Source organism: Onychomys torridus, chromosome 5, assembly GCF_903995425.1.
Source record: "Onychomys torridus chromosome 5, mOncTor1.1, whole genome shotgun sequence".
Lineage (NCBI taxonomy): Eukaryota > Metazoa > Chordata > Mammalia > Rodentia > Cricetidae > Onychomys > Onychomys torridus.
In genome coordinates this window covers 68878801-68904845 of record NC_050447.1, presented here as the reverse complement: position 1 = coordinate 68904845, position 26045 = coordinate 68878801, and the positions used below count along the sequence as shown (strand labels likewise).

General features: G+C 47.3%; 1 protein-coding gene across 1 annotated transcript; it reads right to left on the bottom strand.

The window, feature by feature from the left end:
• Positions 1-994: 994 nt before the first annotated feature.
• Positions 995-23427, bottom strand: Echdc3 (enoyl-CoA hydratase domain containing 3). The gene is made up of 5 exons (XM_036188291.1): positions 23168-23427; positions 18932-19053; positions 16846-16943; positions 7528-7728; positions 995-1782 (listed from the first exon to the last, which is right to left on the bottom strand). Exons 1-5 carry the CDS (start codon positions 23338-23340, stop codon positions 1471-1473), a joined length of 906 nt encoding a protein of 301 aa, XP_036044184.1. The 5' UTR covers positions 23341-23427; the 3' UTR covers positions 995-1470.
• Between the last annotated feature and the right edge of the window lie 2618 nt (positions 23428-26045).

The following is a 26045-nucleotide window of genomic DNA, read 5'->3' as shown; positions in this document are numbered from 1 at the left end:
ACCTGGGGACATCCGCGCCACAAACCACTTTTACACTGGCAGCCAGAGTAGAAACCACAGGTTAGAACCATGTAAGTCAGCCAGGCTCTGTCTGTGTCTCCCTCCCTCCCGCTCTCTCTTCCACTCTCTTTCCCCCCCTCCCTTCCTCTCCGAAGGGTGTTGGGGATAAAACTCCAGACCTAATACATTCTGGACTCCTCCTGGTGGTCACCACCAAGCTACTTCTTGACCTTTTTAAATTTTTTTTTTTTGTTTTGAGACAATGTCTTGCTAAGTTATGTGGTCTAGCCTTGAACATGTGGCCCTCCCACCTCAGATTACTGAGTAGGTGTGGTTACAGGAATGTGCCATCATACTTTGTTCTATTCCACTCTTAGGTGACAAAAATTGACAACAACAACAACAACAACAAAACAAGACTGGGGTGCAGCTCAGTCGCAGAGTACTTGCCTCGTGTACACAAGGTTCCAAGTTCAATCCCTAGCACTGGAAAGAAGAAAAGAGGGGAGAGAGAGAGAGGAGAGACAGAGATAGACAGACAGACAGACAGACAGATACTGATAGATGATTAAGCTTACTGATAAAGAGATTTTGAACACTTCTTGAGCTGCATTAGACCAGAAGCCAAAAAATATGACTAGGTCTATACATTAGTTTAACTGCAGAACTCGGCGACGGGTGTCAGTCTGGGTTGTTTTTGTTTGTTTGTGTTTTGTTTTGTTTTGTTTATCAGAAGCTGAGTGCAGCACAGTTCAGAACTGTCTAGAGGAAGTGACTCATGGGTACTACCTGTTCTGGGTCCTCTCACTGTTCTGATCTGCTGTCATCCTCTGGCTTAGCAGTAACTGGAGGGCAAAGGACGTTCGTTACAAGACACGTGGCCCTTGCTACGTGCCCATCAGAGTGGGCACACAAAGAGAATGCTCGCTCTTTTCTTAGCTTGCCGTGACTTAGAAAGGAATGACCCAGCTCTATGAACATTTAATTTATTCAGATCACATAAGATTATTCAGATCACATAAGACCACAGGCATTGATTATTTCCTGATAGAATCAAGAAGATTTTCAGTGTGGTGATGATCTCATGGAGGTTTGAAATGTTCAAGTTGTCATGAACAACCAGAACAGACTCCGCCTTAAGGAAAGTACAGGAAGGGGGGTGTGGTATCCCTGCTTCAGGCCTCACTTGACTATCACCCATGTGCAGGTGGCTCTGTCAGGTACCGGGCTTTCTGTCACAGCCAGCATACCCCAGTGCTCACTAACCTGGCCACTGACCCAGCATCACTGACTCCCTGTATTGGTTTCCCACAGAATCGTGGCTTTTAATGTAGACCACCCCCTGGGAAGCCAATTCCAGAGTCAGAAGGCTGGCTGTCTTCTCTTACCACCAAGAGCATGATTGGATAGAGAAAAAGGGCAGGGCGACTTCCTGGCTCTGGCCATCAGCTCAGCGCTTGTCCTGCTGGCTCAGGGTGACCAGATGGGCTTCCTCTTCTGGATGAAGGCCTCGATTCCTTCCTGCGCGTCCTTCAGGCCTAGGTTGTCCACCATGGCCTGGGAAGCGAGGTAGTATGCTGTTCTAAGGTCTTGGGATAGCTGTTTGTAAAAGGTAGCCTTGCCCAATGCCACCACGGAGCGGCTCAAAGAGGCAATCTTCTTAGCTAGTCTCATGGTCTCTTCCTCCAGCTGCTCCTCTGGGACCACTTTGCTGATGAGGCCATGGCGGACGGCCTCCTGAGCAGAAATGGGCTCCCCAGTAAAAAGCATCTCCAGGGCCACCTGAGGGAAGAACAGGCGAGGTCAGTGAAGCACAGTTCATATCCCATGCAGCCCCATCCCTGTTCCCCTGTTCTGAGACAGTCACTCTCCAGACTTACCTACATGCCTCAGCCCAGATAGCTGTTTCCCCAAGTGACATGCCATCCATCACCCCTTGATGTTGTCAAAACCCCTAACTCCCGTCAGGGAGAAGATCAGATGATGCCAAGAGCCAAGAAAATACAAGTGGTCCAGAACGGGTGGAATCTCGTCTGGGTCCTCTTGCTGCACCACAGATTTGATGAGTAGGCCCTGGCAACCCAGGAGATCCCTTCCATCTACCTCTTTAAAGGCCACGCACAGAAGACAGCCCATTTGAGGAGGACCACTGTGAATACCGCCGGAATAAGGCTCAGAATCTCCTGCAAACCAGTACAGGGGCCACTTCCCACAAGAACACATATCCATGGGTCCCATTTCCTCAGCAGGACCCCAAAGAGCAGCTTCCACTCTGGGGGCCTGAACGGCCTTAAATATCCTCAAGGATACAGATACAGAGCCTAGCATGACTGTGATGCTCAAGTGGGCAAGACGGGGCAAAGAGAGGGCATTGTTGCCCTCCCACAAGCCTTCCCCAGAGATCAAGGTTGCAGGAGGATGGGTATGACCTCTCCCCTCTCCATAGGTCATGTATTCTGCATCCTACCATGTGTTGGACCTCATTTAAGAACCCTAAAAAGCAGCATCCATAGTTTCAAGTTTATGTTATAAAGAGGGGCCTGTAGGTGCATGGGGACACTGAGTGAGGATGCTTCCTCTCCCTCTCTGTAAGCCCTGGTGGCCATTTTCAAACACACCAAGTGTGTTCTCACTTCAGGGTCCTCATACTTGCTCCCCCTTCTACCTGCAATGTTCTCCCCCAGGGGTAAGCTCCCTGCTTGCCACCTTATCAGTGAGCCCTTCCATTGATGCCTTGTGAAAATTCTCAGTCAATCCCCATTTCTTGTTACGCTTTCATCCTTTACACATTTCACCATTCAGTATACTGTATACTTTACACACATATTTGTTGATTATATTTGCTAGCAAGTACCTCCAATAAGGGAGTGGGAATTTATGTGTGATTTGTTCATTATCCCTAGCATTAGCAGACTGCTTTGCAAAGTGCAAGCAACCTTTCGTATTTATGAATGAATGAATGAACGAACGAATGAGCCTAGGATGGCAAGCAGAGTGTAGCACAAAGGACGTTATGGTTGATGTACATCTAGGTCAGAGGGTACTGCAGTTTCCATCTGGCTTTTTCTCAGGAGCTCAGTCTTGGAACCTTGCACCACATTGCTGGTAAGGGAAGACTTTCCTGTCTGGTCTTTGGAATCTGGTTCTGGGGCCTCTGCTTGGTCTCCGGGCTGCAGTCAGGTTCTGATCGCCACACTCCCCATCTCACACAAAGTGTATCAAAACACAGATCACTGTGACCCTGCATGTGTCCCAGGATCTCAGCTGTTAAGACAAAGAACCAAGAGAACGGGAAAGAAGCAGGCAGAGGCAAGATGGCTGGCTGTTCGATGCGCCTGGCTGGACACAGTGGGGGAAGGGGACCCAGCAGATCTTTAGGAGTTAAGGCACAGGCTGAAAGAGGTCAGCCCAGAGCACTTTGGGGTGCTGCTCACAAGTTTGAGGACAAAATACTGGACTGTAGAAGGACACATGTCTCAATACGCATCTGTTTCTGCGATCCTGGATTCTCTTCCTTCATCCTGGAAGACTAGGAAAGCATTAATGGGGTTTAACGACTGCACATACTCAAGGAAAACCTGCCTGGAGCAGGTCAAAGGTCAGAAGAGCTGGATGGAGTTCTAGCCTGCCTTTGGGTTCCTAATTCATCCTGCGGAGTCCATCCCCCCTCTAGGGGTCAGTGTCTTTCTCTGCCTGATGAAGCCATATACTTTTACAGCATGTTGACGGACGGACGTTTTGTTCACGAGGTTAGAGGCTGACATTCACTGTGGAAAGCAGGTAGTTTTCCCAGCTAATCAACACCATCTCTTTGTTGTTATTGTTTGTTCTTATTTTTCAAGACAAGATTTCTCTGTAACAGAGCCCTCTGGCTGTCCTGGAACTTGCTTTGTAGACCAGGCTATCTTCTAACTAAGCTGCACAGTCTTAACTTAGGGTCCAAGTTTCTACATTGCGTGTTCCCCAGAAACTTTGGATGAACAAGAAAAAAACACACCCTCACCTTTCCCCCATCAACTCACACTGCCGTCCAGGGCAGCTGCTCTTTGGTCACCCTAAGAAGTTGGCAAGTCAGTAGTTTTTGTTTTGTTTTGTTTTTTTTTGTTTTGTTTTTGTTTTGTTTTGTTTTGTTTTGTTTTGTTTTGTTTTGTGTCCAGTGAGAACCCTGCTTCCAGGTTCAGAGACTGAATATCTCTGTGTCCTACATGGGAAGGAAATGGTGAGTCAGCAACCTGGTGCTTTACTATGGGCATTAATCCCAACGTGAAGGCTCTACCCTTGACCTAACTAATGATCACTTTCCCAGGCCCCACCTCTGATGGCTGCCACGTTGGTGGTTGCATTTCAACACATGAACTTGGGAGAACACCACGTTCGGGCTATGACAACGGTATCTATCTCCCAGAGATGATGAACTGCGAGCTGAGGAGCTGCAGTTCAGGAAGAGAGGAGCTGCAGTGAGGACGAGAAATGGGGTGGGGGAGGGTAGGATACGCTGCAAAGCCCACTAGGTGTGCCACAGGTGGGTGACACATCTCACTGGCCTCATCTCACTGGGAACCTGAGAAAAGTCACTCAGATTCTTAGGTACTTTTCAAGTGCATTTCCTAAGTTATGCTGGGCACACAAATCACTGCTGAACAGTATGTGTCAGGTGTGAGTCTCTGGGGGCTGTGGTCTGAGTGAGGTCTAACTTTCTTTCCAGCTTCTAAATCCCACTCTGTTAGACTGGCAGGTGTGTAAACACACAGTCAAGTGGGCAGGTAAATGGATTCGGGGATTTCTGCTGTGGTGAAGGGACTGGTGTTGGGAAAGGGACTCAGGTTCTCCAGCTCTCCTGGGATACCCACTGCCTGAGGCACTGCCTCTGAGTGCGTGTGGCCAGCCCTGGCTGGGGAAGGAAGCAGCTGGAACCAGCAGGGCATTTATATGGCACAATGAAGATGCATTATTTAATTCATGCAGAAGAGAAAGACTTTAAAAATAAGGTGAATAATTCATGTCCTGGCACAGTAGACTCAACTTTATGACTTTTGCCCAGTAGACAAATAGCCGTCTTTCCTTTCCAACACAATGGAGCAGTTCCCTAGGGTGTCCAGCAGAGGGAACTAGAGCCCAACACATGCTCTCCCAATCCATGGGAAAGGGCAGAGACTTCCTGTCCGGGACAGTTTGCAAAAGCTTCTGCTGCTTGCTTCTTCTCTGTGGATAAATACAGGGACAGTCGCTTATCACCAGCACATGCATGGGCACGTGCACAGTGTGTTTGTTTAAATTCAGTCTTCTTCTGGGGTCAGAACATGAAGAGAGACCAGAGATCTACGTAGGACGTGACCCTGCATGCACATCTGTGGTGTGTGTGTGCGTGTGTGTGTGTGTGTGTGTGTGTGTTCGCATTTGAGTGGGTGCATGTGTGCATGTGTGTTCAGAGGTCAGAAGTCAACCTTGGGTGTTGTTTCTCCGGAGTTGTTCACCTTGTTTTTTGAGGCAGAGCCCTCAGTGGAGAGAAGTTGCTGGTTGCTTGAACTGGCTGGCCCATGAGCCTCACTGCTGCTCCTGTTTCTGCCTCCACAGCTCTGGGATTCCAAGTGTGCACTACCAGGCTTTGATCCCTGGGTTCTGGAATCTAACTCGGGTCCTCATGCTTGAGAGCGGGCTCTTTGCTGACTGGGCCTTCTCCCCAGCCCCAGGTCAGATTGTCCTGACAAAAATATCTTTGGGATGGAAAAAGCAATCCTGGTTCACACAATGTCCCTGCCCCTCATCTGTCACACTGGACATTGTGCAATGCTGTTCTGGGAACTGGGCTTCCATGGAATTTAAGGGATATTTTGACTACATTTCTCCTCCCTGTTTTAAAAAGCAGATGCAAAGTTTGATAAACACAATACAGTATGAAGTTTCTAGGAATTTTGATAAGCCCTGATTTAGAAAGTGTTCCTGATAATAGGAATGATTTAAAGGTTTTAAATGCCTTGACCATGGAACCTTCCAGCAAGTCACATGTTGGAAGAGAATAAACCAGTGCAGCAATTTCTAGCTCTGAAGGGCTTCATGGTTTTATCTGCAGTTACAAGACAGTCTGTGAGTCTAACAAGAGATCTGTAACATATTGTGATTTAATGTCTGGGAACAAAGCAATGACCTAAGAAATAGTCACTAAATAAATATGGATACACTTAAGGCAAATGCCTATCATAGAATTATCACAAACATCCCCCTTGTGGAAGACACTTGAGCGGACGATCACCTGTGGCAGCGTGTACCTGCAGTCAGCACGTTGGCGTGTAGGTAACCACAGAATCTTCCCACAAGCACACGTTTCTGTGGAAAGTAACAAGGTTCCATGGAAGGAAGAAAGCCTCCCTGGAAAGTCTCAGCTCTACCACTAGATTCCCTTTGGGTCTCATTTCTTTTGTGCCTCAGGCATGTGAGCCACTGTTAACTTTTGTAGTTATTTCAAAACCAGAGAATCCATGAGAAGAATCAGGCTACTTCTTTGCTTGCTGCATATATAATTTCGGTCCTCCTTTCCCAGATTTCCCACTGAGAACAGAATGCCTTTTTCCTAGAACAGGCACTGTTGTCTTCCACTTCGGGGAGGCTCACTAAACGTTATTCTGTGAGGTCACGGAAGGAAGAAAGCTTTACAAGGGAAATGGACTTGACCGTCATCTGTAACGACAAGACAGCCCTGAGATACAGCTGCTCCTTGGGCAGATTCACACAGCATGGACAGGACAGTCCTGGTCTAACCATCGTAAACTCAACACCGTAAATCAGCAACTTTAAGTCCTGTCTGGACTGAGGAAGGTTGTCAAGAAGTTATTAGCCAGAGATTCAGTCTCAGCCCCTGGAGGCTGGCGCTGTGTCAGCAGGCTGTTGATTATGTCTCCTGGGCAGCCATTTCGTGTACCAAAACTGCCTCAATTGTATTTCAAATAAGATTACACAAAGCCTATGCTTTCCTAAAAGGAAAAACCTAAAGAGTCCTACTGAGGAGCTTGTGAGATTAAAATGTGGCAAGTTCACAGGCTGACACCTGGTGTTTGATGCTACAGGAACAAGCAGTGAGCTCTCCCCTCCCCAGCACAGAAGGAACATTAGCGGCCTTTGGGCAGAGTGTTTGATATAGAAGATAGATAATGTGAGTGAGTGAGTGAGTGTGTGTGTGTGTGTGTGTGTGTGTGTGTGTGTGTGTGTAAAAGCCAAGGCTAACTTCTGGTAGTGTTTCTCAAGTACAATGTATCTTGTTTGTTTGTGTAGATGGGACAAGGTCTCTTACTGAGCCAGAGCTCACCCAGTTGCCTACGCTGGCTAGCCAGCAAGCTCCAGGGATTGGCCTGTGTCTGCCTTCCCATAGGCAGGATTACAAGTGTTCACCACTACACCTGACTTTTTAATGTGGATTCCGGGGATTGAACTCAGGTCTTCGTGCTCGTGTGGCAAGCATTTCCCCACTCCCTTGGAGAAACTTTTCCTAAGCTGATTCTGCAACCTGAGAGCACTGAAAGGCAGTTCCCTTACCTTTCTGGGCACTGCTCTCCCCAGGGCAACCGCAGGGGTGGAGCAGAAAAGCCCAACGTTCACCCCAGGAGTGGCAAAACAGGACTTGTCACTGGCCACAGCAATGTCACAGCTGGCTACGAGCTGGCAGCCAGCAGCCGTGGCCAAGCCATTGACCATGGCAATGACGGGGACCGGATGGTTCCGTATCAGCATCATGACCTGTAGGACAAATACACCCATTTCAGCCGGGCGGTGGTGGCGCACGCCTGTAATCCCAGCACTCGGGAAGCAGAGACAGGTGGATCTCTGTGAGTTCGAGGCCAGCCTGGTCTACAGAGCTAATCCAGGACAGACTCCAAAGCTACAGAGAAACCCTGTCTCGAAAAACCAAAGAAACAAACAAAAACAAAAAACAAGCAAAAAACCCCACCCATTCCATTTCCATGAAGAGTGAAGAGCTGTGAACCTGCCATCTCACGTGACTGACTCCACAGAGCATGTTTCTCGTGTACTAGTTCATCAGAGTCTGGGGAAGACGCGGAGCCCTGTCCACTTGCGTCGCGTCTCCACAATGAAGGAGACTTGCAGGGTTTGGTGTTTTGGAAACCCATGAACAAAGAGCCCTACTTAGCAACAAGAACATGAAGCTGGGTGGGTGGGGAGCCATTCACCTAAAGCCAGAGAATGATGGGAAGTTGGTGGCAGTGGATCTGAGCCCATTGCCTCCTCACACCTCCTGCCTCCCCAGTACGCTGATGGAGAACCATGGGGCTTTGTTTCTAGGGAGCAAGCAAACCCCTTCACAAACTGTCAGCTCTTCACAGCTCTGGGTGTTAAAAGTCTGAAATTGGCATTTGGTGCTTCCTTGGAAAATGAAGGTGGGAAGGGGACCTGAAGGCAATTTTCCTAGTAATTACTTCTCAAATTCCCATGCTGCAGAGTATACTCTCTCAGTTCCATCAGAGTGGGGAGGGGGATACCCTACTGTCATAAAAATAAGCAAAATTCCTGGGACAGAGCCCTTGGCACAGAGAGGAGAGAGACAGTCATGTTCGCGTGACCCCCACCACCATGAAGGGCCAGAGCTCTAACATATTTGAAGCTTATTTTTTTCTTGACACTCTAAACAGATTGTGTTGCCATGGCAACTTCGATTTCTAAATTATTGCTCTTTGAACCTTGGCAAGTTGGGAGGGGAGATAGGAACTACATCTGGGCTTTTCCCCAAGGCAGCAATTGAAAGAAAACGACCTTCACAGATCTGAAGAGTTTTGCCTGGGAAACTTGTCTTTTATATTCCTAAACATTTGATATTTGTCGGTTATTTCCCCCTAAAATAACCAATTACATAGTCGGGCACTTATAACAATGTTTTTGGTCAAGTACAAACTGTACATATGATGATGGTCTGTAGCATGAATCTTAAAAGTCTTATTAATAAAATCAAACCTGAGGCCAATTATTGGGGTGAATGCTGGAAGATCAGAGACACAGAACAAGCCACAGTTTCCTCACCTCGCCAGTTCCTCAGCTGGTCTTATTTCCTCAAATTGCAAGCTTCTGAGAAAGAGATATAAGGCGTCTGTCACCTTGCCTGGCTGTTTCTAATGTGGCCTTGAACTCAGAGACCCAGAGGTATTTTCTGTCTCTGAAATGCTAGGATTAAAGGCGTGTGCTACCACTGCCTATCCTCATGTTTAATATTGTGGCCGTCCTGTTCTCTGACCCCAGATGAGTTTATTTCGGGCAATACACAATATTTCTGGGAACGCAATAGCACCACAATGGTCCTAGACAATTATGATGGCAAGGGTGGGGAGTTAACTCAGTAGGTAAGTGCTTGGTGTGAGGTCCTTGGTTCAATCCCCCTCCCTCTCTCTCTCTCACACACACACACACACACACACACACACACACACACACACACACACACACACACACACACACACACACACACACACACACACACACACAGAGCCTGGCATGGAGGCCTATGCTTATAACCCCAGCACTAGGGAGGTGGAGACAGGAGGGTTCCTGGGGACCACTGGCCAGATGGCCTAGCCTAATTGGGGAGCACCAGGCCAGAGAGGGACACTGTCTCAAAAGTGGTGGCTGGAGTTCCTGAGAATGGAATCTAGATTACGACGGGACTGAAAATTCCTACCACATAAGTGACCACCCACCCTAACACTACAGTGCAGTGTTGAGTGTTAGTGATGTTAGATTTTGGTTTTGGTGTGCTGAGGACAGAACACAGGACCTTGTGCCTATCACTGCATCACATCCCCGGCCCTTCTGTTATATTCTGAGACAAATTTTCACCCAGTTGCCCAAGTTGGCTTCCAAACTTACTCTATAGCCCAGGGAGGCCTTGGATTTGTGATCTCCCTGCCTCAGCCACCCAAGATTTTATGAATACACATTTTAAAAATAGTCACTGTAGGCCCAGTGGTGGTGGCACACGCCTCTAATCCCAGCTTTCCGGAGGCAGAGGCAGAGGCAGGTGGATCTCTGTGAGTTTGAAGCCAGCCTGGTCTACAGAGTGAATTCCAGAACAACCAGGACTACACAGAGAAACCCTGTCTGGAAAAACAGTCACTCTAGAGGGTATTCCTTCTACTTTTTAAAAAAGTGTCCTGGAAGACTGGCTGCCATATTCTACTACACTGGTGGCTGTCCCATACAGCTCGTGTTCGCCTGGACGTGATTTAACCTCGTATAAAATCTACTTACTGCTGGATGATGGTGGTGCACGCCTTTAATTCTAGCACTTGGGAGGCAGAGGCAGATGGAGTTTGAGGCCAGCCTGGTCTACAGAGTGAGTTCTAGGACTGCCAAGGCTACACAGAGAAACCCTGTCTGGAAAAAACAACAACAAAAATCTATTTGCCATGTGGCCTGGTGTGGAGCTGGCTCTACCATTTATATGTTATTAGTTTAGATGTAGAGTAGGCTTTCCCCTCTATATACCATGTGGCCTTGTGTGGAGCTGGCTCTACCATTTTTTGATGTAGAGTAGGCTTTCGCCTCTATATACCATGTGGCCTGGCATGGAGCAGGCTTTTAGGCTTTACTGTCTATATACCACATATCATAGGTGTGGAACAGACTTTCCATATCTATGTTATATTTTCTAGGTATAAAGCTGGCTTTACCATCTTCAAGGAATGTAACCAAGTTTGCAGAGCTGGCCCATCTATATACCACACACTCTGGAACGTTGTCAAATGGGCTTTATTGTCTGTATGCTATGCTGCCTGAGTGGGGCAGGTTATCTCGTCTGTACCATATGCATGTAGTGTAGACTGTACTGTCAATGTTTGTATAAGGACAGTCTGTTGTTGGCTGAATTATGAAACCATCTACCCATGCCTTTCTCCAAACCCATCCTCATCATTAAAGAGTCATGCTTGTGTATTTAAGGGAATCCCTTAATATTTGATAGTAGCTTTTTTTTTTATGCTTTTGGGAGGGTAAGGGTCATGTTTTAAGACTTTGATAAATGTTAACTACTCTCTTCCCAGAAAAATGCACATATGTATAACTGCATACAGAATTGCCTGTGAACATACTTGGCTCCTGCCTTTCATAGAAGGCAGGTGCGTGATGGGTCTTGTTCCTAGGGAGAATCGGAGTAATGACAGGAAGGACTCAGGAGCACTCGAAAGTCTTGTTGCAAAGAAAAAAAGGTTTTCCTTCATTCTGAGCACTGTTCTCTTATACCTCTGGTCCAGGAATCCTACTTATAAGAACTCGGAAATAGATAGAACTCTATGGTCAAATTGTTCGCCAGATCATTACCTTACAGCAGAAGAAACTAGAAATGATTCAAGTGTACAAAAATGAGTAAACAGGCAGTCAGTGAGACGGCTCAGTGGGTGAAGCGCTTGCCACACTAGCTAGCCTGGTGATTTGAGTTCAAAAGCCACAAACCACATAAAGGTGGAAGAAGAGAAGTGATTCCGTTAGCTGTCTTCTGATTTCCATGTTTGTGTCATGGCATGAGTGCCCACACACACGTACACACACACGTACACACACACACACACCATTCCCCCACACACGTACACACACACACTCTCTCTCTCTCTCTCAATAATAATAATAATGATGATGATGATGATGATGATGATAACAAATCAAACAAATTTACAAGTAAATGCTTACTATGGCTTGGGTGGATGTTCTCCAAAAGACCACACATTAAAGTTTTATCTCAGGGTGGTATCATCAGGATCATTGAGCGAGGGAGAGTGGGTCTTTGGGGAGGTCCTTAGGCCATTGGCACATTCTCTCAAAAGGAATTGGGGTAAAAAGGAGCACTTGCTGCTCTTGCAGAGGACCAGGGTTCACTTGGCAGCACCCGCACAGTGGCTCACAACCATCTCTAACTCCAGTTGCACAGGTACTGATGCCCTCTTCTGACCTCCTTGCACGCTGCACACACACGGTGCACTTAGATACCTGAGGACAGAACACTCATACACAGAAAATAAAAATCAACTTAGGGGCTGGAGAGATGGCTCAGAGGTTGACAGGACTGGCTGCTCTTCCAGAGGTCCTGGGTTCGGTTCCCCGGCAACCACATGGTGGCTCACAACCATCCGTAATGAGATCTGGCGCCCTCTTCTGGCCTGCAGGCAGACATGCAGGCAGAACACTGCACATAATAGATAAATAAATCTTTTAAAAAAAGGAAAAGCTGAAGTAAATTAAAACTTAAAAGTTTTATAAATAGTTAAAAACATAAATCTAAAAAAATGTAAAGGAACGGTGGGCTCTTGATCTCCTTATCTCCCTTTTTCACTGCTTCCTGATTTGGGATTTGCGTAGTTTTTTTTTTTTTTTACATGCATGTCTTCCCCTTGTCATCAACAAGCTCAGAACAACAGAGCGACAGATCTTTGTGTGTTTGAGACGGGGGTTTCTCTGAGTAGCCCTGGCTGGCCTAGAACTTGCCCTGTAGACCAGGCTGGCCTTGAACTCACAGAGATTTTCCTGCCTCTGCCTCCTGAGTGCTGGGATTAAAGGCGTGTGCCTCCATGCCCTGCCTCGAGTTACCATATCTTAAATTTGAATGTCAAAGCCCATTTTTTAAAACGTAGATTCATTGCCTCAGTTATTTCTTTAGAGCAATGTGAAGCTGACAATACAGTAGCTGTGCACACTGAACTACAGCTACTTAATACATGAACAGTGAAATGAACATTTCCAAGGAGGAAAATAAAACATTTGGGTGATTTAGAGCTTATACGGTGATATGGCGCAAGCCCGCTAGGATTTGATGCCCAGTCTGTAACTACTCACTACCTAATAACTCTGAACAAGCCACATGACCCTTCAGTTTTCTCAGCACTAAGATGGGTATAATGTCAGCCCTACCTAACACAACATGGCAGTTACATATGTTAGCAAACCTGGAGTATATTAGAAAACACTACCTGGCTTCCTAGGCATGCAGTTATAATCAGGTAATATACACAGCTGTATACTATAAGCAAAGCCACCTAAGATCATTCAAACAATTATGTGCTTAGGGAAAATCAATAAAAGTGAATATAGCAAAACATTAAACTCTTATGGGTTGGTGTGGTTATAATATAGTAAGAGTATCTTTTGTTTTTTAAATTTTAAAAATCTTCTATAATGCATACTTATTTTCATCAATCAAAATATTTTAAATGAAGCCAGAGGGCAGTTCAGAAAAGACAAAGGGAACTTATATTGAAAAACAAACAAACAAAAAAACAAGCCAGGATAATCAATGCCATGGGAGTCAAGAACTGACACCGCCCTTCTAATGTCCCGGAACTAAGGACTGCTTCCGGTTCTGACCACTCCAAATGGTGGCGTTGCTGAGCTCTGCCCTGGCCTCACAGAACGGCATCACTGAGGGTCCACATTAGTTTCTTTTCCCCCCATTATTTTCTAAAGCAGTCCACTCTCACCTCGTTGGTGAGGATAGGGAGAAAGGAGGGTCTTCAGGGAAAGACACTCCAGCTGTCAGTGCACTGGACCAAGAGAGACAAGAAATGAGTCTTTAGGCCACCCTGTCAGTGCCCAGAAAGTCCCTTAAGCTCTTCCATAACTAGTTCCTCACATTCTCTGTGTTTGTCCTCTTGATTGGTAAATCATTAGCTGCCAAGCAGAATTTGTGGTCATAACAATCGTATTCTGGCTGAGAGAGGCCAAGCCAAGCCAAGGCAGGTGTCTGTTGGCCTTTAGAATCTGACTGTCCTGTGCATGGACGGTGAAGCCTTGGCTCACGCTGCTCTCTGATCACACTAGGAAGCTGGAATTTTACAAAGTTCCTGCTGTCCACATTTGTCCAAGATGGTTTGAGTGTCACAGAATTATCGTTAGAAAACAGCACTCAGGGCCAGAGTGATGGCTCAGCGGCTAAAAGCTTGAGTTGCTCTTCCAGAGTTCAGTTCCCAGCACCCATGCTGGGTGGCCCACACTGCCTGTGACTGCTTCCAGGGGATCCACTGTCTCTGGTTTCTGTGGCACCTGCAATCATGTGTACCTCCACACACATATACATATTAAAAATAACAAAAAGAGCCAGGCAGTGGTGGTGCATGCCTTTAATCCCAGCACTCGGGAGGCATAGCCAGGCAGATCTCTGTGGGTTCGAGGCTAGCCTGGTCTACAGAGCGAGATCCAGGACAGGCACCAAAACTACACAGAGAAAACCTATCTCTAAAAATCCAACCAAAAAAAAAAAAACAAACAAAATAAAACAAAAACAAACAAACAAACAAAAAAGAAATATTCAAAAGAACCAGTATCCTTGAATTTTTGCTTGATGCTTAGGACTAAGTCCTATTTATGCACTGAATCTTTTCTGATGAGCCAGAGGCATGAATGGGCTAGAAGCTTCCAAGAAACCAGGCCTTTACCTCTTGAAGAAGCCTGAACTGCCATATAGCCAGCCCTCTGCTGACCTGTTCAGGTCTCTGTTCATCCAGATATTGCAGCAGACAGATAAAAAGCAGGTGCACTCAGGAGGTTACAAGGCATGTACTGGTTCTTTTAGATATTTTTCTATTTTAGCCAAGTATACTGGGAATTGGTAGAAAATGATTTTTTTTTTTTCAGTGTAGTGGACTGAACTCAGGGCCTTCTATATGATAGGTAGATGCTTTATGACTGACTTCCAGCCCTAGTGGGAAAATGATTTTGAAAGCATCAAACATTGGCAAACCAAATAGGATACTGTGCAAACATTGCTAATGTATGAAACAAGAGATCCAAATCTTTTAGTTCTGCCAAATGAATGAGGCACACTTACAACGCCAGTGCCTGGGTGGCGTAGGCAGGAAGATCAAGAGTTCAAAAGTAGCCTTGGCTATGTAACAACTTCAAGGCCAGCCTGAGCTACTTGAGACCCTGTTTCTATAACAATTGACACCCTGTGTCCACGCTCTGGTTTGTTTCTACTCCTCCATAAAACTGAAAACGAATCACCTTTTTTCTTTTTGTCCCGCCATGAAGTGAGAAAATGATAAGTTGATCTGCTTATGGTTTTTTTGAATGGCAAAAGAAACAGTTTGTGCTCAAGAATGTACCTGAGCCGCCGGGGAGAGGGGTCAGTCCATAAAGTGCTTACTGCGCAAGAGCAAGCGTGAGGACTGAGTTTGTCCCCAATGTACCTGCAATCCCAGCACTGGGGGTGTGGGGTATGGGTGGGGAGGGGATGGATACTGGAGAATCCTGAAGCTCACTGGCCAGCAAGTCTAGCCTAATCCCTGAGTTTACCCTTCAGTGAGAGCCCAACCTCAAAACACAAGCAATTGAGAAAGGCACTTGGTGTCAGCCTTGGACCCCCACATACAGAAAATAAAATTGATGAGGTTAATTTTCTCCTTTGGAGGTGATAATTAGAAGGGTTGGCTAAACTACTGACAATGGTTGAGAGTTAAAGCCCGAACTGACCTAGTCTGGTGATCAGATGGCCAAACACCCTAACGGTTGTGCTGGAACTCTCATCCAATAACTGATGGAAGTGGATACAGAGATCCTCGGCCAGGCCCCAGGTGGAGCTCCAGGAGTCCAATTGGCGAGAAAGAGAAGGGATTGTAAGAGCGTGAATTGTTGAGACCAAGATTGGAAAAAGCACAGGGACAAATAGCCAAATGAATGGAAGCACATGACTATTGAACCAAAGGCTGTGGAGCCCCCAGCTGGATCAGGCCCTCTGGATAAGTGAGACAACTGAATAGCTTGAATTGTTTGGGAGGCAACCAGGCAGTGGGACCAGGACCTGTCCTTAGTGCATGAGCTGGCTGTTTGGAACCTGGGGCTTATGTGGGGACACTTGGCTCAGCCTGGAAGGAGGGGACTGGACCTGCCTGTACTGAATCCACCAGGTTGAAATGAATCCCCAGGGGAGTCTTTGCCCTGGAGGAGATGGGAATGGGGGTGAGGGGCTGAGGGGAAGGCGGGGGCGGGGGCGGGAGGGGGTTGGACAGGGGAACTCATGGCTGATGTGTAAAATTAAAACACAAATATCTGTATTTAAAAAAAATTTAAAAGAATTGTAATTATTTCTATTTATGAATGCCCTCTTTTCCACTGACAATACTGTTTCTCTCTCTCTCTCTCTCTTTCTGTGTGTGTGTGTGTGTGTGTGTGTACCTATGTACACACATGCAGAGGCCAGAGGAGGCTGTCTGGTGTCCTGCTCTATCAGTCTGTACTCCCTTAAGGCAGAGTCACTCACTGAACCCAGAGCTCACTGTTTTGGGGTACTCTGGCAGCAGCAACCTGAGGAGTCTCCTGTACCGTCATCCCTCACAGATGTGTCTGGCCGTGATTAGTTTTCACATCCATGTGGGACTCCAAATGCAGGCTCTCATGATTGCACAGCAAGTGATCTCGCCACTGAGCCATCTCCCTAGCCCCCACAGTCACTTCTTAGAAGTCTAAACCAGTGGTTCTCAACCTTCCCAGTGCTGTGACCCTTTAATACAGTTCCTATGTTGTGGTGACCCCCAACCATACAATTATTTCATTGCTACTTCATCACTGTAATTTTGCTACTGTTATGAATTGTAATGTAAATGTCTGATATGCAGGACATCTGATACGTGACCTCTGTGAAAGAGTCGTTTGACCCTCAAAGGGGTCACAACCCACAGGTTGAGAACTGCTGGTGTAAACCAAATAATCGCTTGGATGAAGAGCTCAGCAATAACTACAGAGAGTCTGATAGCCATTCTCTAAAGCAAGCCCCATGGATAGACTCTTATCTGGAACTAGAAGGCTGCCTTGGTATTTAATATAACAATGGTTTTCATGATCACCATGGGGGCTGTCACCTCAGCTTACCTCAGAACAGGTCTGAAATACTTCGGTGTGGTAATCACGGCCTTGCGCATCTGTCAGCTCCTTCAAATCATGCCCAGAAGAAAACACGGGGCCCTCAGCTGCGCGTGTTTCCAGTTGAAAAAAAGGAAAAACCGTCAACAATCAGAGGTGGCCCAGTGGCAAAGCTCAGTGCCACAAGAAGACTCTGGGATCAGCGCCTTTTAGGAACCTCTGTCTGGTCTGACGATGTCAGCGTTGCACTCGGTCTGGCCTAAGTATATCTACTTGTGCAGGTCCTCTGAAATCTGCCATGCCTTAAGCAATGCCCCTCTCATCCAGCATAGGTCAGAGTGTGAACCTCCAGCTCTTGATTTTACAGAAAGGAGCTGAGGATGTGGCTGCCGCCATCATTATCCTTAACAAAATGACATTCCACTGATAAGTGAGAACATTCCCTCCCATTCCCCTTGTGACAGGCAACATTAGCCTGCTTTTACAAGATGTGAGCTGGCTTTTTGCTGTGCCCAGGTTACACCTCATAGGCCTACTGCAAGCTACTAATTCCAACTTCTTTTCCCCATCACCATACAAAACAGGTGAAAATTCCTATTTGGCCATTGCTAAGAAGGTAGCTCGGAGTATCTCAGGAAACTCTGATGCTCACACCAACAAAGCGTCAGCCAACAGTGTCTGCTGTATTTTTCTCGGGGTGCATGAGGGTGCTGGTGTGGTTTTTATTATACCATCATAATATGCATGGAGTGATTTTATTTTTTTTTAAGAATTTACTTTTAATTATGTGTCTGTGTCTGTGTGTGGGTATGTGCATGTGAGTGCAGGTGCCTTTGGAGGCCAGAGGCCCTGGATCTCCTGGAGCTGGAGTTATGGGGTGGGTGTGAGCTACCCAACATGAGTGCTGGGAACCAAACTCAGGTCCGCTGTAAGAGTAGTAATTGCTTTTCACCTCCGGGCCACCTCTCCAGCTTCAAAATGATCGCTCTATAAAAATTTCTATGAGAGGGGCTAGCGAAATGGCTGAGCAGTTAGGGTCACTGGCTGCTCTACCACAGGCCTTGACTTTGATCTCAGCACCCACACAGCAGCTCACAACTACTTGTCATACCAGTTCCGGGAGATCTGAGACCCTCTTCTGGCCTCTGCAGACACCAGGCATCAAAAGTGGTACACAGACAGACATACACAAAATATCCATCCATACACATTAAAAAAATCTTATTGGAAAAAGGAAGGGAAGAAATGGACAAAACATGGCACACTTTTTGGCACCATTAAAGATGACACTACAGATTGGGACATGAACAAGATCTAGCAAACAGAAGACAAACCAATCGGCTGTCCCAATAGCCAGCCTGCTGGCTGCCAGTGACTTATGAAGGGGGTTAGTGACTGAAGCCATCTTGTAAGGCCCATAAAGAACCTGAGTTTTTTACATTTAAAATTCTATTTTAAACTTGATTTTTGTGTGTGTGGTCTGAGGATTGTCTGTGCTGGCAAGTGCTCTCTCACTGAGCTGCATCCCAACCCTGATTCTTTAATCCTGTGTGCACATGCGTTCATGTGTGGATGGGCACATATGCACATGTACATGTGCAGGCAGAGCACAGCCTTGGGTGTCATGGCTCAGGTGTCTCCCATTTTCCCTTGAGACAGGGTCCCTCATTGGCCTGGAACTTCGCCAAGTATGCTAGGCTACGTTAGCGAGCTCTAGGGAGTCACCTGTCTTACCTTGCATCCCCCCACCCCCCATGTCTGGGATTATAGGCTTGCAAGACCAAGCCCAGCTTTTTATTTGGGCTTGGCACTTGTGAGGCTAAGGGCTTTGCCAGCTGAGCCATCTCCTCAGCTCCCAGACTGTCTGTCTGGTTTTGATGACAAGGAGAAGCCATGCTTTCACTGAGCGAAGGCCTTTGCTGCAGTCCTCACAGTTAACAAGGACCGAGCCCACAGCATGACAGAAGTTTTCAGTTCTTCAAAGGGGGTCAGAGCAGTTCTCCAGTGAAGGGAGGGAGGGAGTCCCAGCTCACCAACATGTGAGAAACCTGATGTGAGCACCACGGACCACTAACAACAGGCTTCAGAGAAATACCTGCGATTATAATGACTTTCAGGTCTTTGCTTTCAGCTTCATGAAGGATGTCACTTCGGAGAGATTGCAGCATGGCCAGTGACAGTGCATTCCTCTTCTTGGGATTGCTTAAGACAATGTTCCTGTGAAAAGCATTAGATAGTCCCTGGGTCATGAACCAGTCAAAACAAGCGAGGACCCCTGCAATTCCTTTCTAATTTAGGAGCAATTTTGAAACCCAAGAATAGAGAACTGCCAGGGCTTAGCGCCAATTTAGAGGGTCTGTCAGCACTCTGGAGTGACAGCCAAGGAAAAACAAGAAAAAAAGATGACCTGAAAGGTAGGCTAGCCTTTTCTCTCTGGTCCCTTGGTTTGTTTTTGCTCTTTTCCCTCCCTCTCCCCACATGTCAAAGACATGACTGCTACCTCCACAGCAAGGTGAGTCACAACAGTCACCAAGAGTGCCCACAGAGGATGTGAGTTTCAGTGACAGTGGCAGGGCTAGGCGAATCTGACAAACAGGCCCTACCGGCAACTTATTTCCAGGCGGTGTCCTTTAGAATGAGGTTAGGAAAGGAGCCAAGGATGGACGTTCCCCCCTCCCCGTCTCCTCCCACCCATCCCAAGGGAAAGGCAGTGGAGGCTGGCTGCCAGTGTGCACGTGCTGCGGCATTTGTAAGGGTTTCTGGTGGGGTAGGTCTGCAGGATAATTTGTGCAGCCTAAGAACAGATGATACACAAAGAGCAGACAGACAAACCCATACAACAGACGTAGCATCTCGCAAAGAGCCGGCACCCAAAGGACCTCTTGGCTATTTTTAAACCTCCCACATTCACAGTGAGACCACCTGTATCGTCATCTTACTGCCTTACATAGAAATGTCTTATTTTTGCTATCCTAAGAAACGGGCAGTGAACCAGACCAGCTTCTCATTACATGCTTTATATTTCCTATCAGTCTCCGCCCACACGTGCTCTAAGCCTTCATTCTTTCCTGAATATGGTAATTTATTGGTACATGGACAATTGGATGCTCCATAAATAACATTTAGGAGATTTAAAAAAAAAAAACAAACAAAAAACAAAAAACAACTTTGACGACTGACTTTATCTCAGCACAGTAAGAATAACCATTCCTTTTGGGATAGCATCTCAGTCTTGCTTCAGCTTCCAGGTAGCTGTAGGCTTGTTTGTTTCTCATAAACAGCCTCTCTCCTAAGTACAGGACTTACATGCAGCTGACCTGCTGATACTCGGCGACCTTTATCTGCACAAGTCGTGGAAACCTTTCAGCTGAGTCATGACTGTGCTCACGGTGGCAAACAGAAAACCCTGTCACCCCAAGGCTGGGGAGATAGCTCAGTCAAGCTCTTGCTTTGCAAGCATGAGAACCTGAGTTCCATTTCTAGAACTATCTTTTTTTTCCTGGTGAGGCATTGTGACATGTACTTTGAATCCTAAAGCTGGTGGAGATGGACAGACTTTGGAACCTGTTTCAGAAGAAAAGGTGGGCAGCCTGGGAGGGATGCCACTCAGTTCGTCTTCTGGCTTCCACATACACATGCAAGTGCACACACACATGAACACGTACATGTGAGAGTAAGGCACACACACAAAAGCTGCCACCCCGGCATTTATGTCAGCTTAAATTAAATTCTAAGGCCTTAAGCAAAATTGCACAGAAATGTTCCAGCCCCAAATGTTCCAGCCCCAGTGGAACCTTGCTGTTGGGTGGTATCTGCTTCCTGTGGATGCCATTCATCTTTCCTGACACACAGTCAGACAGTTCTCACTTGTGACCCCACGTGCACACTTCTTGTCCCACTAGTCCACTGACACCCTTCTCGGTGGGCCATCTGATTGTCAGGACCAGATGCACCGGCCCCCTGCACCCCTCCCTCCTTTGGGAAACAGTCTTCTCAGGGGAGGGGCTCATTCTTCTCTGGCCTCTTCTTGCCTGCTTTTATGGGGGCTCCCGGGTTCTGGCAGGAGACACTCGGTTCCATCCTTTGCCCTCTCTGTGTTCCATGCACACGGCCCAGGCAATGTCAGAGGTGGCCGTACCATCGACTGCTCCCTCCGTGCTGGTGTCTCCCAGTCCCCTGACCCTAGTGCACGCCTCTCTCCAGAGCTCTGCATCTCTGCGTTCACCATGACGTTGGCCGCCTGGCTCCACCAAGGTGTGCACTGGGCACTTTCCTCTCCCAACCCACCCCTCTCTGAGCAGGTTCAGTCCCCCACGCGGGAGCCTGAAAGTCATTTTGCATTGCTATGCAACTCTCCCTTATTTCACAGGACATCACCTCCTCTCGCCAGGCTCTGCCCTCCCAATGGTTATCCTAGTTCCAAGTATGGAATGCCTTAAGCTGAGAGCTTCAGCTATACATACCCCAGCAGGAGAAATTTCCTCCTGATGAGGTTTCTCCCAAGGCAACAACCGTGTACTGGTAAAATCTGGTCCCTATAAATGCTCCAACGAGCTTGAAGATCATCATTGTAAAATACCATTTATTTTTTCATGGCTAATGCTGCTGAATGTGGTGGATGGGAGTTGTCTCATAGGTCCACTCTACTTTGATGGCACCTGAGTGGAAACCACTTGGGAGGCAGAGGAGATCTCTTTTAGGCTGCTGACTCACCTACCTCCTGACAGGCGTCTCTGCACTTGACTGCCTCTGTGAAGAGGGAGGGGTATCACCACCTTGCAGGTCACTGTGTGATTTAGAAATAACGTCGAGTGCCTGACACAGCACTTATTTCCTAGCTGGGCTCTCACGGCATGACAGCGTTTATTGCTCTGTGGCACAGCTTTAAAAGGGGACCACTGAAGTGAGTGAGTTGCACAAGCCCACCTGCTTAGCGCTTAAAATAGAAATGCTCTAATGCTTGACTCAGGGAGAATCTTAATATAGGATTCCTATGATTTACAATCAATTGGTTTCATCATCCCCCCCTTTACGATTCCCAATTCATATTTAATTCTGAAGGACTCAGTCTCCTATCTTTTGCTAGAATTTTTGATCAGATATGACCAGACTTTGTTTTTTGGGGGGCAGAGGTGATTAGTCTTACTATGTAGCTCAGGCTGGCCTTGAACTTGCTATGTAGTCCTGGTGTACTTTGAATTCAGGATCAGCCTTTGAAATAGTGGGATTACAAGTCTCGATTCCACACCCAGATTATGATCATATTTTCAGAAGCAGAGCTGTTCCTTAAACTTGGAAAGAAAGGCCTCTATGTGGGCCCTACACTTCAGAGCTCTCCTCTGGCTTTCTTGGGGGAGTGTCTCTATCTTTGTTGATGAGCAAAGAGTCCATAGGGAATGGATTACCCCTTTTAAGATACACTTTAGTTAACTGAGCCCCTAAAATGCCTCCCTGTGGTGGCCACTCAATGTTGTCTGTGGGGTGTTAGGGGAGCGCCCTGCTCCAGTATCTGCACACCTGTGTGCTAAGCCCGGCTAAGGCAGCAGGGGTAGAGAGGGTAGCTGAAGGGAAGATTTGGGAAAAGCTGAAGGCCAGAGACTGGCTCTCCATCCTTTTGGGGGACCACCTAAGACTTTAGGCGCAGATTAGAAAGTTAGACATGGTCTTCTAGGATTAAGAAAGCCTATTTACTGGAGTTGCAGAATACAAAACTGTAACTCTTGAACATGGAAACCGGTTTCCTTTCATAGCCTTGTCCTGGCCAGGCAAACGGTCAGGCCTGAAAGGGTCGTCATTACTCATGGTCCAGGGTGTGCACTGATTTATCCTTAAGGCTTTTAGGCTTGTTGCACGAAAGGGCAGAGAACAGGATGTTGTGCCCTTTATCCTACTTAGTGACCCGCTCCCACCCTGCACTTCGGTATGCCCTTACTCTGGAGCCTGCCAAAGTTTGTAAAGACCATGGATCTCTTTCGTGGTGGGTTTTCTTGGAGACCATAGCAACAGTGGGTGGGGTGCTTATGCTGCCCACACCAGCAGAAATGTTCAGAAATGACTGGCGACTGGGCACGGTAGCTCTGAGGGCTCAGGGGGCCACCAGGCAGCTGCACTTACAACCCTTAGGCGTGCATTGCACTAGCGTGCACAGGGAAAGGACACCTGTAAACTCTGTGTGCAAGGATTCCTCCACCAAATATTTCTTTTCTTCGAAATGAAATCTAAAAGACGAGCAGTGACTGATAACTCAGGGTTAGTGGCGGCGAGGCCTGTTTATCCCGAGTCCTGGCGCCCAACTCCAGGGGGAGAGCCCTGGCACTGCCCGCAGGCTGACCTGATTCCGTCCAGCTGTCGCATGCTAGTGGGCCGTGGCTCCGACTCCGGCCTCGCGGTTGCTGCTGACCCCGGGCTGCAGAAGCCGGCGGCGGAGAGAGGGGCCCACCGGCTGCGCCAGAGCCAGCTGGTCCCCTTCACCCCAAAGGCCCTTAGGCCTGCGACCATGGCCATTGCAGCCACGAAACAGCGAGGTCGACCGTGCAAACAGCCTAGGCCTCGGGGATTTTCCTTTTCGACCAGACAGCTCAGAGGCTCGCCCCAGGGCCCCGCCCCCAAAGTCCTGCCCACTGTGTCCCTCGCCCCCTGGAGCCCCGCCCTCTCCAACCCTGGGGCGCAGGTCCTGCCCACCCGAGTAGGTCACTGACTTGAAACTCTGGCCGGTTCCAGCGGTTTGTTTGGTTTAGCCAGTCAGGCTGCGAAAGAGTTTAAGGGAGGGGAGAACCGGTTGGCTCGTTTCTTTTTTGTAATGACACCAGGAATGTGCCGGATGTTATGAAACGAGTGTCAGCAGGTGATGAGTGGCAGGAACTGTGTGTGTTACACATTGCTACACCCTTGCCTGCCACAGGAAACACTCTCATGCCTTGTGGGTGATCCTGGATCACAAAGAGTATTTAGCCTACTGGAACTTCGAATGTTTTGCATTTCCTTCCCGTGCAGACACGGGAGACCCATATTTATAACTTGGGCTGTCCACATTCATCCAGGGCAAGCCAGGACTCCTTTTCAGGATCCCAAGTGGCTGGGTGAGAGACACATCCTGCAGTGGAAGGCTTTAATCAGAGGGAGACTACTCTTCTTGCTTTTAAGTAGTTCTTGCAAATGTGGGTATTTGTGGGAGACACAGAATAAGTAATCTCAGCTTTTAAGATTGCATTGTGTATGTGGGCTGGAGAGATGGCTCAGTGGTTAAGAGCACCGACTGCTTTTCCAGAGGTTCTGAGTTCAATTCCGAGCAACCACATGGTGGCTCACAACCACTTATAATGAGATCTGGTGCCCTCTTCTGACCTGTAGGGACACCTGCAGGCAGAACATTGTATACATAATAAATAAATAAATCTTTAAAAAAAAAAAAAAAAAAAGATTGTGTTGTTTTTGGAGGGAGGTGCCATCCTGAGGAGCCTGCACCCTTTACCACAGGGTTCAGGAAGGATAACAGTATACAAAATGCATCTATTAAATCTCAGGAAGTAAACAAAATTTACAAGTATCAGGAAGTTCCTGAAACTTATATGACCCACAAGGCCCCTCTCCATGTTTTCTTAAGTAGTAACAGTTGCTGGACAAGACAGATGGCTTTATAAGCTGATCTACCTGCTTATAAAGACATTCAAGAAGCTCCAGGGACACAGCCTTCTGTGAGTCTTCACCGGTGCTGGTGAGGGATTTTAATCGATACAGCTACCTTTGCATTATCTGTGCTCCTTCAAGTAGCTCCTCGCCCCTGCTTCTGTAGAGAACCCAACAGACTTACCGGTTCCCTAAGCTAGCTAGCCTAGAGTAGAATTGTTTCATTCATGTCTTCCTAGGAAAAGTCACACACAAAGACTATGAATGAAACACAGTAGCTTGACATGAGTGAAGCGCTCACTCTCAGCTTCGTAACTGGACAGAACACTTAATGTACATGAAAATATTTTAAAATATCATTTAAGACTCCTCTACCATCCTTCATCCCTCCACTTTCCTCCCTGACTTTTGCTCTATCCAGAAAGCTGGATAATTCTTTGTTTCCTTGAAGAAACCCAAGATCCAACAGAATCCAGGAGTTTAGAGGGTTGCAATTCTTGGCTTCTGAGTTTTTAAAGCTTGGCTCTTAGGGATGAAAGAATATAAGCAAACATAACAGCCTTGCCTCATTGGACCAGACAAACTGTAGCACTAGCCTAGGAGTTTTGGAATGATCTCCCTTACCATAGGGGTATGGTGTGCGCAGTCCAGCAGTAGGTAGCAACAGGGCCCGGATGTGTGCACCTAGAGTGCCAGGCAGAGTGCCAAAGGTTGCATGCCAGAGGGGGTTGTCTGTGTAGGACCGGGTGATTCAGAACAAAGCTTCCGGCCTGAGACCAAATTAAGATTCGGGGCAGGAGAAGGACAAGTAGATAGAGCCTATCTCAGAGAAGTCACAAGGACCCAGTGGTACAGAATGTCTGGGCAGATAGGCCTCAATACCACATAGAGTTTCTTGTGGCCTACAGAATGGTCCCTGTCTTCTGAGAAGGGCTTGGAAATAGTGTGTAGAATGACATGTTGAAAACAAGGTCTGAACAAGGACACCTTGGCAGCTTCATCAATGATATTATCGCTTGTGCTGAAGTTTAGATTAGAAATGTCTCCCTTCCCCAGACCTATGTATCAAAGGCTTGGTCACCAACCCCTGGTCTACTGGGAGATAGCGGAACCTCTAAGAGATGGGGCCTCGGTAGAGAAAGCTAAGTTGTTGACAACTTGCTTTTGAGAGGGATCCTGCAGTCACCAGGTGATCAGTCTCCCTTTGCTATTCCCTCCAAGATGCCAAAAGGTATAAAGCAAGAGGACCAAACAACCACAGGTCAAAAGCTCTGAAACAGTCAGCCATTGGAACCCTTTTCTCCGGTTAAGGGGGTTAGCTGAGGTTTTGTTATAGCCATGCAGCGTTAACAACCCATATCCTCCAGCCATGCCACGCTATGCTGAGGTAATAAAAGCAATAACAAGGAGGGCCGTAAGTTCAAGGCCAACCTGGGCTGTGTAGTGAGACCCTTCCTCACACAAAACAAAGACAGCAAGAGCACACTCAGTGGTTCAAACAGCATGTCTTCCTGCACGCTGTGAATATGTGTTGCTATGACTGGTTAATAAAGAAGCTGCTCTGGCCTGTGGTGAGTCAGGTT

Excerpts from the sequence above, each read along its gene's own strand:
- Echdc3 (XM_036188291.1), bottom strand. The coding sequence starts at position 23,340 with ATGGCCATGGTCGCAGGCCTAAGGGCCTTTGGGGTGAAGGGGACCAGC. Across the intron at positions 19,054-23,167 it reads CGACAGCTGGACGGAATCAG|GAACATTGTCTTAAGCAATC; the intron begins GTCAGCCTGCGG and ends TGCTTTTCACAG. Across the intron at positions 7,729-16,845 it reads TATTTCAGACCTGTTCTGAG|GTCATGATGCTGATACGGAA; the intron begins GTAAGCTGAGGT and ends TTTGTCCTACAG.